This window comes from Anarhichas minor, unplaced genomic scaffold, assembly GCF_050575085.1.
Source record: "Anarhichas minor isolate MPS153535 unplaced genomic scaffold, ASM5057508v1 ptg000058l, whole genome shotgun sequence".
Classification (NCBI taxonomy): domain Eukaryota; kingdom Metazoa; phylum Chordata; class Actinopteri; order Perciformes; family Anarhichadidae; genus Anarhichas; species Anarhichas minor.
The window spans coordinates 11,110,500-11,125,579 of record NW_027466504.1 but is presented as its reverse complement, the minus strand read 5'-3'; the positions used below and the strand labels follow the sequence as shown (position 1 = coordinate 11,125,579).

Below are 15,080 nucleotides of genomic sequence, written 5' to 3'. Positions count from 1 at the left end.
CCAAGTGATCCTGGTAAATGTTGTGTGCCCCTGCTTCACCCTCCAGACTATTCCTTGTTCACCTCCCAGTGTGTAATACAGTAAACCCTTTGCATTGCTGAGATGACAGAGCCAGTCTGACATACGGTCTATGGAGAAACTTCAGTTTTTCTGTTTGTAGGGAGACTCTGGTGGAGTGATGGGGCCACTGGGACCTAAGGGTGAGCCTGGAGAGCTTGGAGGTGGCTATATGGTGCGTACTACCAAGTTTAGAAAGTCACTTTCATCTAACCGTGTTGGCTTTAGCTCTTGAGTCACAGGGCATAAACATAGAAACTGTAAAACAGGAGAACAACAATACAACAGATTTTCCCAAGGCATATATCCTCTGCAGCTGTAAGAGCAGTAAAAAAAAGGTACAATAAGCTAGGTCTTCTAACTGTGTAGCTGCCATGGCATTATGGAGATGCAATGCCATTAAGTAATCCACCATTGGATAACCCCAGCCTGGGTAATCACCTATCCTCCCACTTTGGAGCTTATATCTGTTGAAGCACTCTCTTTTATGGACGTAGCTTTGCATATAGAAATGTTCATTATAGCGTTCCCAAAAAAGGCGGCACATGTGCAGCCACAGCCTCAGTCCTTGTTGACGTCGCTTGCACTCCTCAGTTACTGGCAAGTGCTCTGTGGCTTTAAACTTCATGTTTGTTTCGTGCGTGGAAACGCTGAAATGACCATTAACCGACAACAGACCTACTCATCAAGCAACTGGTAGTGTGTTCCGTTTAGCTGAGTAATTAGGGAAAGACTGACGTATGTAACCTCTTTCATGTACTCCAGCACCGTGAAAATTATATATATATATATATATAGCAATTTTCACTGGAACATGTGTGTGCAAGTGTCATAGGGTCAATGACCTCTTACGTTGTTACATAGTGAAACAAAGAAAGCTGTCTTTAAGACCTGATAGTCTTTTACGAACGCCATTTATGTTTGGAGGCATTGGAGGAAAATGGATTCTCAGCACTTTATGGTCTTTGTTATGTAAGACAAAAAAATGGGAAAAAGCAATGAACAGAAGTTAATGCAGATGGTCTGAGGGTCTTTAACAGCGTGCTCAAGTAGTTAATGTCACTTTATTGATTTTGCCTTTAAATGAATAATGAACAATTTGCGTTTCTTTCGACTTTTATTATTTGCATAGATTAGCAATCTTCCTCTACTCTCAAGCACTGATATAAAGGTTTGTCTCAGTGGAGTGCCATTGCATAATGTCTAATGGATTTCTTTCTTTTCTTTTTTTTTCAAAAAGAAAATGCATTCATGTTATTAGTCCCAAATAGTTCTGCACTTTCCAAACTTTTCTGGTTTATGTTTCAGTTAATTGGTACGTTTCTCCCTGTAACTGCAGAATTGCCGTGTTTGTTCAAATCCAAGTTCTGTACAGCTAATCTACATTGTGCAGTGTCGGACTTGTACCACTATTACATGCTGACCACAGAAATCAATGTCTCATCAGAACCGTACAGTAAATAATACTTACAGTAGCCTCAATTCCAATCAAGGTTTTTCTCTGAAATGGCATTATCAGTCTGCCTCTGTACACAGAAACTATTACAAAAGTTGTAAACGGTATTGAACATGAGCTCATAATGCTGTGTTCAGACAGTTTGCACTGTGGATTGTAGCTCGTACAGATCCAATTTTCCTGCTTTAATTCCAGCACCCCAGAACAGCTTTTTGTTGGGCTGCACCTCGGGTCCCACAGTGAATTGCTGATGAAAGTGCAGTGAATCCCTATTCTGATATTCTTCTTCTGGTTGTTTTGTAGGGCAATGGGTTGTCTCCAAGCAGAGGGACTCGCGGGCCCAAGGTAGGAAGCACTGTGGTGGTGGAGCATCACCAACATAGCCATCTATTATAACTTCTGCAGATAGATAAGTGCTATTTATGTTTTTACATCAATGAGAAAAAAACGTTTGTCATGTTCAGGTACAGTTCAGGTCAGTGGTTCCCAATTCTTTTTGTCAGACTGAACTCTACAGCCCTGTCAGATGAACTCAAGCACTCCTTCATGAATAACACCTTTCATGTTTAAAATGTGTTCATTTGAATTGATTTTAAATTGGATGTTATTTAACATTGTCAATCATTTAAAAGTGGATATTGTAAGCCTAGTGTAAAATTTTCATACTATTTGGTTGACGCTGGATGTTCTATCCAGTACTTTTAGCTATTTCAACTGTTTATTCATTACGTTTAGTTATTTCAATTATGTATCCATCATTTTTAGCATCTATTTCAAAAGTGTATCTCTTACTTTCAGCTAACTGTTTAGACCTCTCTGCTTCCTCGCTAACTAGTTTTCATCGAAACCAAAATACGCTCACATACTGTATATCTAAATATAACAACTGTCGTAGATTTCAAGGATTTCTGATCATATCATGCTGAGTTTGTTTGCGGGTTTGGAAATAAAATGCACCAAAGATGCCCCAATAATCAAAGGTGTCGTCTTGGAAAAAAATAATGATCCATGTGAACATGCGTATCCCAGCACACGCATGAGTTCAAATGAAATGCATAATGAACATGTGCACGCCATTAACATTGAGCGTACTTGTGTTTCTTACCCTTAAAGCTCAAAGCGTAAAGGGAAAATGAGCTCAGGCAGAGTTTAAATAGTTAATGACTGTGATCATGCAGTGCAGCTCTGCTTGACTTCTGGATTCGCTTTTACTAAAACCCCACTGACTGCTGCCTTGTGTTTTTGTCAGGGTGAGAGAGGTGTCCCAGGACTGCCAGGAGACCATGCTGAAAAAGGCGAACCTGGAGAGAGTATCATAGGCTCGCCTGTGAGTATGATGTTGTATTGATAGTCTGTGTCTCCCACAATCATTACTTCATTCAGACTACGATCTCTTCAGATTATTGTCTTCAGTCATCTAAAGAAAGAGATCCCCTTTTGAATATCAAGATCAGCATTCATTAAACACACTCTCAGAAGAAAACGCTGGTTATTACTGTGAGGTGCTGGCGTGTTGCACTCTTCCATCATCATATATATGCTCTGCACAGCTAGTTTGAACCCAGCACACATTTGATTGTGTGTGAGTCTGCTTTCATTTTTGAAATACAGGATTGTTGGAGACAGACAATCAATAGAGCAAGAGGTGTCCAACACAATTCCTTTATTGGATCCCGGGTGCCCGAGGGCAGATGGTCTTAACAAGATGTGTGATATGTTTTCAGGGCCGCATGGGACCCCAAGGAAAGCAGGGAATTGAGGTATGTGGAAAATTGTTCTACAACACTCAAACAAGTTTATTTTTACAGGTTTTTCGGCATATTGATGCTGTGGCCAGCAGTCATGCAATTATTTTACAATACAAATAACATTCTGCAGTGTTTATCAGTTATCTGGTTGTATAAAGTAGGATCGTTAAACGCATCAGAGTGTCTGCATGTTTTTCAGGGCCCTCGTGGAACCCCAGGTTTATCTGGCTCTCCTGGAGCTCCGGGAAGAGAGGTGAGTGAGATCAGTCTGTGCTTTCACTCTTATTCGCTCCCTTATATATCTCCAGATAAAAGACAGCTGAAAAGCACAAACAATGTCAGCTACCACTGTGGAATGAACAAGTACGATGTATCCGGGCTCCTGGACACAAATTCCCACCAAATGAGATGGGTGCATGTCTGCTCTCATAGCCAGGAGGATCATTAACTCCTTTCTTTGTCTCAATTAAAGGGCTCCTCTGGTAGGCCAGGACCTCCGGGCCCTGCTGGACTCCCAGGTGAACGAGTAAGTGAGAAGATGTCTTTTTCGCTTTCTGCAGTTCAGCATCACTGATCTGCAATAAGAACTGAGCTAACCTTTAAGTCAAAATCACTATTCACAGTGCAGCTCCAGTTTTTTAGATGATTAGCAGCTAGTCCTGCCGTTCACTAACCAACATCACTTTGAGGAAAATGCTGCAGTTTACCACTAAATTGGCAGCACCCTGTTGTTAGCACATGTTTGTGTCCAAGCAACACGTACTGTAATTGTAAAAGCTTTAGTGTGAGTACAATACGAGTCGCTGCTGCTGCATCAAAGCCTTGATTGTTTAGCATTTTGACCTATTTATATTTGTGCATGGTGAAGAGCCATAAAACCCGTTTATTGTCCATTATATATTTTTAAATGGGCTGCAATTCAAAATGTTTCTCTCGGCTCCAGAGAACAACACTATTTTGAAGTTGTGAAGACTGTCTTCCAGCAACAAAGTTATTGAACTCTTTCCTCAAGCGTTGCAGATAAAAACTGAAAGCAAAACACTGATACAGAAGTTTGTTAAAAATAGTTTGGGGTATAATCACATTCCTTCAAGGCTTATAAAGATTTTCTCAGAAATTGGTGTTTTGAGCGATTTAGTAGAGGCATTTGCACCAAACAAACAACAACAACAACAGAATATTTCCCAAACATGAAAGATTTGTTAGCTTTGAAATTCAGACTGTGGTTATGTTTCATGCAGTTTTTTTGCTCTTCTTTCTTTGACAGACTGCCCTGCCAATTGTTGGAGACATGAGTGCATTACTCAAGGTATTTCATCTTCATGGTTCATGATAATTACAGTTTTTCACAAGCAATAACGTGCAAAAGGTTTCCTGGGTTAGTGGTTGAAAGGGATCAATATGTGTTCATTTGAAAGACTATTTTATCAATGTATGGATGCTATCAGTCTAGAGAGATAGCAAAAGCTCTATCAGGTACACTGTCAAGCCATACTGTAGGACAACATGATATATACAGCCTGTCAATTTAACATGCTTATTTAGTTTTGTTGAAATGATTGCTATGTGGCAATTTCCCTTGCACTGTATGAAGAGTCATACAGAATTTAATATTAGTTTATTTCACAACAGGCGTGTAAAAAAGCTTTTGTAGTGTGAATTGTGAAAAAGTGTAAAATGCCGTCAGTAATAGGTTGTTTCTCTTTGCTCGAGGATGCTGCATGCTAGACATAACAACCCGACATACATCATTTAGGGGATGATTATACTTCGTAATGATAATACTCCATCAATCAGTCTTAATGGGGTAGCAAAAACCAAGTATCAGATATGGAAAATGTTGTTATGTCCCTCATTGTGTTTGTCCTTTTAATTAAATTAACTTTACATTCTTTATCTGATATACAGATATAACTTCAACCAATGTCGATATACAATGAAAATACAAAATCATCATGTATCAAAAATGAATACATAAATCTGGCAGAACAACATGGCCTCTTATAGGTTTACAGAAAGTGAGTTTGATCAACCATGATGAAGCCTGGTATGCACCACTGTTGTTTCAAGCACACTACTCTATGTATTTCAGATCCCATCTAATCGCGCCAAAACCCCCAAATAAGCCTCTGAGAATAGCGCCCACCTCTCCTACTTCTAAAATCCTTTAATTTAATTTCCTCTGGTAGATTTCCCTTGTCACGTAAACCTTCACCTCCAATTACCAAATGTTAAAGCAGCTGATAAGAATGCAAAAAAAAAATGCTCTTATCAAAGATTTGAAAGAAAGTCTTGAGACGTGCCTTTTCTCATTTTGAAAGGCTGGAAATTGCCCCTAATTTTGTTCATCAATCACTGACCAAATGCAGAATTGGCGAGGTCCAAAACGTAATGTGAAACACTTTTCAGCCGTCAGCCTTTATTACCTGAGATTCTTTTGTGGTTGTACCTTTAATGGCCATTTCCATCAAAGTCTATGCAAATTACCGATTTATTGTTTTTTTCTTTTTCTTCTGATTGAAGCAGGTTAGTCACCTCACTAAATAATGTCACCTGCAGGACAGCACTTAGCTAAATAATGATAATAATTTATAATGCCTAATGCATGTCAACTCTGACAATAAATATAATGCGTCCTAAAACCTAATGCCAGTAGTCTTATTATTTTCTGTCACCTCTCAGAGTCAACTTATTGTATCCATTAAGTGCTCTGTTAGATTCACCTACGGTTGCCTTCATCACAGTTGTTTGGTGGCACTTTAGTACATTCAACACCCTGATGGCACAAACAAGGACTAAACACATTCAAATGAGTTATTTGCTTTTGTATACTAAATTATAACATATTGCTTCATTGATAACATTTCCTTAGAGAATAATTAGATACCCAGTGTGTGCAGATTCATTTTTATTTTGTATTCCAGACTCAGCTGCTTTTTAATGCTGCTTTTTAATGGTGCACTGTGCGTGTTTCCATCGCCTCCCTGTAACTTAGAGCTCCTAGCTATTTTCTGGAAGGTGCCGTGCCGATACCTGGGCTGGATCAGAGACAATGATATTTAAGATTGTCATCTAAATGTCACAGTCAATGAGTTTGACAAAGTTCACCGCTCAGATGAGAGACACTCTCGGAGACACCCTTGGTGGGTTCACATTATTCTGCTCTGCCGATATTTAGAGAACACTTTGTGTCAGTTGGGGTCTTATCCTCCACCCAGGCTCTGTGACACAAAAAAAAGGGCGAAATTGCAGTGCTGCCGCTCAACTTGATGAAATTGTATCTGTGCCACCACTTTTGCTTCCTGCGTTGCCCACGCTGGCAGAATGCCTGCAGTGTGTGCCTGACGAGAATCCCAGGGCTTCCTGGGCAGAAGGGGGAGAAGGGGTCCCATGGAGCGCAAGGAGTAGAAGGCATGGTGGGAGAAAAGGTACAAGTAACTCATCAGCACGGTAGGCAATTTGGAACAGATGCTGCAAACATGTTAATCTGACCATGCTTCTCTGCATTACATGACACTCGTTATATTTACTCTCGGGGTTGCTTATTGAATACTTTAAGAGCATGTGTGCTTCCACCCACATTCATTGTGTGCTTCTGTATAAACAGGGGGATCCAGGTGTAAGGGGTCCTATGGGTAACCCTGGGAAGGAAGGCCCAAAGGTAGGCAAAGGAAATATCCGGAGTAAATATACTCGCATACTAAGACACATTTTAGATATAACTTTGTTTAGATCGAAATGAATTATTCAGCTTCTCAGCATGGCAGAAAGAAATATGTAAGGCTAATGGCCTCATTGTATGATATTGTTTATTTAAATGTGTGTTTAATCTAATATAGAGAGATCTACATTGACGCTCGCTTTCATAAATAGCCTTTTGGATTTTCCAGCCTAACCAGCTGTTATTCCACTCTTATGTGCTCGCTGCAGAAGTTGTTTCTATGGATACAGTGTTGTGCCACGGCTATTTCAAGTCGTGTGTTGTAAAGAGGGAAAGAGACATTTTGACGCTTACACCTATCAGCCTTTAGTTTTAGGCCTTTTCATGTTTGGTGAAAAACACTTTTCCCTCCCTCGTTGGTTGTGCCTCCCTGCAGGGAGTCAAAGGAGAGAGAGGGTTCCCAGGCCCCACGGGAGATAAAGGTGACGAGGTGAGTGAACAAAAGTTGAATCCAACACAAATTAATCCGGTCGTTATCTAACCATCCGGAAGTCACTGTGACATTGAGAAGTAGCTATATCAAAAGAATGTAAATGTATTGTGATGTCTGCCTCATCTTCAAGCCCGTCTACTCTGAAAGTCTGTTTTCAAAAGGAGCTATCAAAAGCCATCCACAGGGCTGCATGTGCACTGTGCCCTATCTGTTGCACTCCAAGGAGCTGCTTTAGAAAGAGCCTGCCCTGCATGTGTATGTGTGTGCGTGTGCTAATTAAAAAGCAAGGCACTCTTTAGAGGAGCTGAGAAGCATTTCATAGGTCAACCTCCAGCATTGAATTGCAATGGCAGGATATTTTCACTAACAGGCAGACTTGTTACTAGATTTTATAAGCTTAATAAAACACGTTTTATATCCCCTGTTGAAAGGGTTTTTGTTTTTTTTCAACGATAAAAGAAATCATTGAGAGAGACATGTGCAAGGCCATCTATAAAATACATCAAACAATACAGAATTGCCTTATCTGAACAAATGTACACAGATGCTGCATGTAGACGATGGAATGTTTCACAGCTTCTATACGTGTTCAATGACGCTATGAAGAGAAAACAATGTGAACATAATCCCTGCAGTTGTTGCAGTGAATATGAAAGTTTCAGCATTCATGCCCTACAGTTGAGTTGCAATCACTATGTGCAGTATTATTTCTGTGATTTCTGCCACTAATGGATTCCTAGAAAGCTGTTCCAGGCATCAAGAAATTGGATAAGACACGGGCCATCACATTATACTTCAGCCTTTAGGTTTACAGTACCTGCTGTAGTCTGTAGGGAACAGCCAGTAATACAACAGATCCAGATGCCCACATCACCTATTTCGCTATATATATATATGGAAATATTATAGATGGACCGACTGTCTGTTTTGCTTTGCACACATGACAACACATCTGTAAAAATTGTGAGCTGCTTTGTGTTCACAGTGAAGTAGATCTTGTCTTTGCAATACAAGTCAACATCCTGAACAGGTGTGAGGCACAAGCAGAGAATAGAGCACGATGAGTTCTCCTACAGCTCTATTTCTCCATAGTGTTTTTAAATGAGTCAAGGAGACATACTGTACGTCCAGTGTTGCTGTAAAATATGAATGCAAATATTCTGTTTCAACATTATTTTACAAAATGGTGATCCACTTTGTGACCTCCAGGCAACTCCTGGAGTACCAGGACTTCCTGGTGTGACCGGTCGCACAGGGGCCCCGGTAAGAATCTCTTTCATTATTTCATAACACAAAGTACCTTTTTTTTATGTTGACTGTATCTCAACATGTTGTGAGTTCCTCATTCTTAGGTTAATGCTTAAAAAAGGGATGCTGTTCTGTTTGCAGGGGCTTCTGGGTAGACCTGGGCCAATGGGCCAACTAGGAGGCAAAGGAGAAAGAGTAAGGTGTTTTAATATTCAAGCATTTATCTACATAATGTAGGTAGTGTGTACATCTTATGGGGCTTTATCAACAATATACAGTGGATGAATGTGTACTCATTATGACATGATTTAAAACTGTATGTTTGCTAATTTGCATTGCAAGTATTCGTGGCTCAAAGCCTGTAATAAATAAATGTTTTTTCCAGGGAGTATAAGTAACTTTCGAACTATATGTTTTCCCCCTTAAAATGTAGGTGTATCATATATTTTGAAGAGTGATTGGTAAAATGTAACCAAATAATTCAAGGTTTTTAATTATTGCTAATTTAATTATAGATATATATATTTTTTTGTCAGAGTTGGGAAATGAGGTTCCTCATCATTAGATTACATTAGCACGGGACTGTGCTTGATAATCATTTCCATTTCCACATGTTTAACAATTCCTCTGGTTTGTGTTTGGTAGGGAAATGAAGGACCCACGGGCAGACCCGGGCTTCCAGGGCCTCCGGTAAGTTCCTCCCAAGAGCCAGATGGTGATAACAAGTCTCAAACCCTCTGTTAAGGTCATAGATTCTATGTCGCCGTACATGTTCACTTAAATACACGTTATTGTTATTTTTCTACACATTTAACCTTCTTCATTTTTAAGGTTACAGACTTAAAGCCGTTCATTCAACACAGCTGGCACATTGGAAGCATTTAATCATCCTGCTTTTCTCAGCGCTATGCAAAGATCTTCTTTTCCCATCAAGTAAAGGTTAGAGCCAAAACCTTGCCTCGGCAACTATTCTGACAGAAATAACCAACTTTGCGCTTATATTTTGCTCAGTCGAACAGCATTTAGTGTTACGAGAAACACATAACTGACAAACAGGCACAAATATGACGGAATTGTGGCGACCTGCTCACTGGCATTGGATCTTGCTCGCACCCTTTAAAAGGCCAGTGAGTAAGCACTTCTTAAGACAAATCTATAATTCATCAGCCGTCCCCTTGAACCTTCCGTGCCCCCCACACACACACACACACACACACCCCACACCCTGGTCTCATAAACTGCAGTACGGGAGGACAGGGGATGGCTCAGTGGCCTGAAAAGGGCACAGGCATCCGCTTGCTTCTAAATGAGAACCTTGACTCCTTCTACATTTACAAGAGCTGCCCTCTACCAATCTATCATGGGGGAAAACATTCTTTTATGTTCTAATACTGCCCAAGAAGACGCTAGTTCTTCATACCCGGATTACTTTTAATCACTGTGCTCTTTTGTGTTTCTGAAATGCTTTCTTTCTCTGATGTTTCCCTATGTGCAGGGCAATGGGATGAGCAGTCTGTACAAGCTCCAGGTAAAGACTTTTCAAATGACTTCAACTCAGCGATACTGTCGTTGTGCTCCATTGTATGCACGTCACAGTGCCTTCAATCAAATCGGCAGAAAAGAGTCTGCAGCTTGTGTTTGACCCACATTGTAAAATATATAGTCATAACATTAAAACAATGTCTTTTCAGAGTGGTGGAGCTATTTTAGGACCCCCTGGAGCTCCCGGCGCTCCGGTAAGCATAATAATTGTTATGCCTGAAGCAAATCCTTTACAATATTCTGTGGAGAGTCACAAGCACACGGGCACGTTGATACTGTACGAGCCGCAGAACCTGGGAGAGCTGAATGACAAATACCCTGACCGGCCCTCCAGTGTTATTTTTCGACTACTGAGTCCCTCTCACAGTCAATCATGTTCATTGAGAGCTGGTGTTTGGTGAAGGCCAAGAGGCTTCCTGACTGTCAAACAGGTGTTTCTGACCTGCCCCAGGACACACAACATCATTGATATGTAAAAACGGACTTAGAAGTTCAGTTGCCAAACTGAAGTGACCCGATTTGCTCATCAGCTCCCCCTGCTCCGCCTTATCAGACAGTTTATAATCTCGTCCAGTCTCCTGGGAGACATTCATTTACAGGCCCTGCAGGGATCCATCCACCAACACTAAAGGTGGAGGGGAAAGTAGACACTCCAATATCCCCAGCGCACAATGCACATGAACCACAGCTCAATCCTGAGGAAGCTTCTCCCTGTACTGCATCCATTACAGGCCAACAGCTCCGAGAGCATCTCCATCAGTGTTAAGAGGGACAAGAGGCCAAATGTATCAATACTCCTTGTTTTGATTGTGTTGGAAATGCGGGAATGCTTTACTGAAAATGTAAACATGTATGACCAATGTTTTGTTAAGCATGTGTGACAGCCAGACTGGATCATATGATCCTGATCATTTTAATAAATCTTGCTTGACAAAGACCACAGTCTCAGCAGTGTCATATAACACCATGTAAGCATGATTTACAGACAGAAATTGTGAGACAAGAGGAGCAATAATGAATGCTATAAATATTTGATGACACTAACATACAGTACCCCACATGTCATTTCAGACTATATTTATGATTTTCACGGTAGCGGTTGTCACGTTCACGGGAGTAATCTGTCCTTTTCCTCTCTCTTTTCTAAGGGTCTCAAAGGAGACGAAGGACTTGCAGTGAGTAGAAGCTTTTCATTCTGGAATATATATTTTATGAAATATTTGTCTATTTTTCATGCTGCCCAAAAAAATAGAGAAGTCTGAGTTCCCAGTTGCTTTCTATCAATGTCTCCGTGGTTCTCTACGGCGTAAGTCAATAAACCCTCAAGCCTGAACACTTAACTACTCGCAGTAGAGCTCCAACACACAGTGAAAAAATGATCATGTCTCCTGCAAATATGAAACCGCTGTACCATATTGTCTTGCCAGTGGGAAACTATGAACTCTTTCTGCACTTCAAATGCCCTCCCCCCCCCCCCCCCCCCCCCCCCCCCCCATACTGATGCCTGAAAACACTCCACGCAGACATGGAAACAATCCCACGGCATCAACTTGAATTCTTTATTCTCACGGGGCCAATTGCTTTTTTTATTGTTTTGTTGCATAGTGATTTTTCACCAGGATGTTAATTTGACATTTTAATAAATTGTGTGAGCGGCTCCAGTGCTGTGGTGGAATTGCCCCAATCTGTCTCACAGCTGATCCTGTGGCTGGCCCACTCTCCCCTTAGTCGCACTCGCTTATTCATGACAATCTACATGTGTGACAATTACCTGCACGATCCGTCTATGTCAGCACCGGTTGCCCCTCTATTCTGTGTAATGGCATTTCTCCATGGCAGCTTGAGCAAGATGAGGTGGATAGAGGCCATCACTTGCTCGAGCACCAGGCATGGGTCTATTTTTAGTGCGGAAAGCACGTCTGATTCTGATTGTCAGATGGGGCTCTTTGTTATCCCGTCTATAGCCTTCAAGGTGTGACAGCATGCGTCATAGGTCATATGACATAATACACTCAGGTCGAAGTATTGTCCTCTTAGGATTATCTTCATATTGAGACATGAAGAGTTGTATTATATATCAATAGTTATATGAATGTGCTCCTGCAGAATTTCATTTAATCGTCTTTATGTAGCTTTGATCTGTCTGTGCTCGTTTAATGTTTACTGACAGCCTCATAATGATTCCATTTACGTCCCGGTAGCTCATCACCAAACAATAGCATCATTCTTGTTTGCGAAAAGGGCAAACTATCAGCCCTCAGTCGATATCAGTAGTGACTTTTTTTGTCTTGACTCAGCCGGTGGTGTGCTTTCCTCTCATAGGGGGAACCAGGGGCCATGGGATTACCCGGGCTTGAAGGGCTACCCGGTGCCAAGGTAAGCAACGGTATCAGCCCAGAGAAGCGTTTCATGATCTGCCGTGACCTAACCTGATTACATAGTGAGGGGAAGTGCTTTCTCTGTACTTCTTCTCATTACAGAGCATTTCAAGATTGTATGTCTGAAATGAGATTTCCAGCTACAAGTGTGAAAGTGAAACATAATATGGGTTCCTGTTGTAGTTATGAGTCAACTTAAGGGAAAAAATAATTGTGTTTTAAATTCAATCACGGAATTTCAGATTTTAGATATCTGAACTTGATATGCAGTAAAACCACAGGAATTTGGAGTCAAAGCGTTCATGCTGTTGGTCACCATCTGCACAATTACAAAGCTAGTCCTGCATGCAACTTCCTCAATCTAAACTTGTTTGGAAAAGCTGCCACTGATTGACAGTGTGTGTGACTGCGTGTTTTCAGGGGTGGAACGTTTCAGTTTCTGTGACATTCAGAGTAATTTATCCTTTAGGGGAATACTGTCAAAGGTGTGACATATGCAAAGTGTTTGCTGTTGAAATATGAAGACTGAAGTTCATAAGGAGGTTGTTTATCATAACTCCCTATTTGTGATTTTTTCTAAGTAGAGACTTGAGTTTTTAAGTGATAAAGACTATTTGCATTGCATTTGTCCAAACAGTGAGAACGCCCAAGAAGACCATTAGAACACGTTTTAGGCAGTTTCTGACATCATTATCTGTGTCTGCTTGACAGTGATGTATGTCTATTTTTTTGTATGTCATTTATCTGAAACGTCTGCAATGTTTCCTTCAGGGTGATAACGGTTTGCTTGGTCCACCTGGGATACAAGGTTCTCCAGTAAGTTTTTTTTTTTATTCTTTTTTTATAATTTACGCCGACTCACTTTCCTCCTTGATGTATCATCTGGGTTGTTCAAGTCTGCTGCTGGCAACAATTTGATGATGTTTCACAATGCACACAGACTAACAACTATTAAAACAGAAGTGCCATAACACAACACTACTTTGATTAATAACTCGGACATTTACTTGTGGTCTGTTCAGTGGATTTCCTGTGGAGTTATAGTAAGCTGGTTGGTATATTATAAACTGGAGGCTTCAGAGGTGCTGTAGATAGGACACCATTGAGGACCTGTCAAACGCGGTCTGTTCTCTTCCCATGTTGTGATTGACAGGGGAAGCCCGGCACTCGTGGAGAGCCAGGGATCCCAGGAGAGCCGGTGAGCCTCAGCCTCTAACTCTCTTTGAGCTGTCAATCCACGTGTCATTCCTTTGTCACGGCAGACTGACACATCGGCTGTCTCTGTTCTCCGACAGGGTGAGAGGGGGCCGCTCGGAGAGACAGGATTCCCGGGGCCCGAGGGACCTCAAGGTGTTGCTGTAAGGATGCTACATGAATTCTGTTGCTTTTCCCTATAAAATCACGACTAGCTGTTGCAACAGCACCTTCCGGTAATGCAGGCTGGAAGTACGTCAGGGCTTTGAATAACACACTGCTCCTTTATCAACAGTTGGTTTCACCATTATATGAGAGAGAGAAAAAGCTTGATTCAAGGATAATATGGATAAATATATATGTTAGCGACCACTTGTCCTGTAGATGATTACGATCCTCTATGTAATTACCATCAGAGATGGTTTCTGTAATTTCCCCTGTAAGCGCACAATGGAACAGTGTTCGCACAGCAATCAGGATCATTATCCCTCGGTTGAGATATCTCATTAGCTGTGGAGATTACTAGGAGTGCAACAGTGCTGATCCAATCGAAGGTGGGAGCTGATATAAAATGTCTTTGTTTGTGTTGCACTCCTTGAGCAGGGGAGACCTGGAAAAGATGGAACTCCTGGATACAAGGTGAGTTGTGCAAATCCCCTTATAGAAAGTGCTTTACATCAGCCGCGCTGCGGAAAGATGGCACAGCAGATTTTTATTCCCCCCCCCCCCCCCCCTCCCCCTCTCTAGCTACAGCATCCTGAGTGCATTAAACCTATTTGCATATTTGAGATTTTAATGATAAAAACGAAATGGAATGCTGCAGATTTAAGGCGATGTTGACTTTTAGACTTTTTACACTAATTATAGAGTTAATGCTTTCAGGCAATGATAAAATGTTTGTAGCTAATAGAGAGCAGTAGACACTTAGATTAAATACACGTTTTCCTGCCTGATGAACCGGGCTAAAATTGAAACAAATACTGCAGCAAAGTCTGCTTTTTGGTGACTGATGAAATATATTGCACACTATTCACACAGAATCACACAGAATGGGCTCACAGCATGCAGAACAGATCTGCTATGAATAGCCATCACTAACACGTCCAGTCTAATACCAAGCTGGTTTGACTACGCTGTGTTGCTGTCTGATTTTGCACCTTAATGACAACCCCAACAGTTCATTGTTTGCTTATTATTATTTATATTCTTCCACCAAAATATCAGCATTGCATGAAGCCCTTGTACAGCTTTACCCTCATGTCTCTCTGCAATGGCTCCTGACTTTTTGGTGGGGCAACAGTGC

General features: G+C 41.1%; 1 protein-coding gene across 4 annotated transcripts in view; it reads left to right on the top strand.

Moving 5' to 3' along the window:
- Positions 1-15,080, top strand: part of LOC142932743 (uncharacterized) — a 92,703-nt gene that overhangs the window by 65,399 nt on the left and 12,224 nt on the right. For 3 of the 4 annotated variants that reach the window (XM_076076784.1, XM_076076785.1, XM_076076787.1), the window contains exons 26-46: positions 161-232; positions 1,817-1,858; positions 2,763-2,840; positions 3,238-3,273; positions 3,461-3,514; positions 3,734-3,787; positions 4,529-4,570; positions 6,585-6,689; positions 6,869-6,922; positions 7,359-7,412; positions 8,625-8,678; positions 8,805-8,858; positions 9,309-9,353; positions 10,159-10,191; positions 10,355-10,399; positions 11,354-11,380; positions 12,528-12,581; positions 13,355-13,399; positions 13,737-13,781; positions 13,879-13,941; positions 14,381-14,416. In XM_076076784.1, the coding sequence (XP_075932899.1) occupies positions 161-232; positions 1,817-1,858; positions 2,763-2,840; positions 3,238-3,273; positions 3,461-3,514; positions 3,734-3,787; positions 4,529-4,570; positions 6,585-6,689; positions 6,869-6,922; positions 7,359-7,412; positions 8,625-8,678; positions 8,805-8,858; positions 9,309-9,353; positions 10,159-10,191; positions 10,355-10,399; positions 11,354-11,380; positions 12,528-12,581; positions 13,355-13,399; positions 13,737-13,781; positions 13,879-13,941; positions 14,381-14,416 (1,092 nt within the window). The remainder of the gene's footprint in view (positions 1-160; positions 233-1,816; positions 1,859-2,762; positions 2,841-3,237; positions 3,274-3,460; positions 3,515-3,733; positions 3,788-4,528; positions 4,571-6,584; positions 6,690-6,868; positions 6,923-7,358; positions 7,413-8,624; positions 8,679-8,804; positions 8,859-9,308; positions 9,354-10,158; positions 10,192-10,354; positions 10,400-11,353; positions 11,381-12,527; positions 12,582-13,354; positions 13,400-13,736; positions 13,782-13,878; positions 13,942-14,380; positions 14,417-15,080) is intronic. The other variant, XM_076076786.1, reaches the window with a different exon arrangement.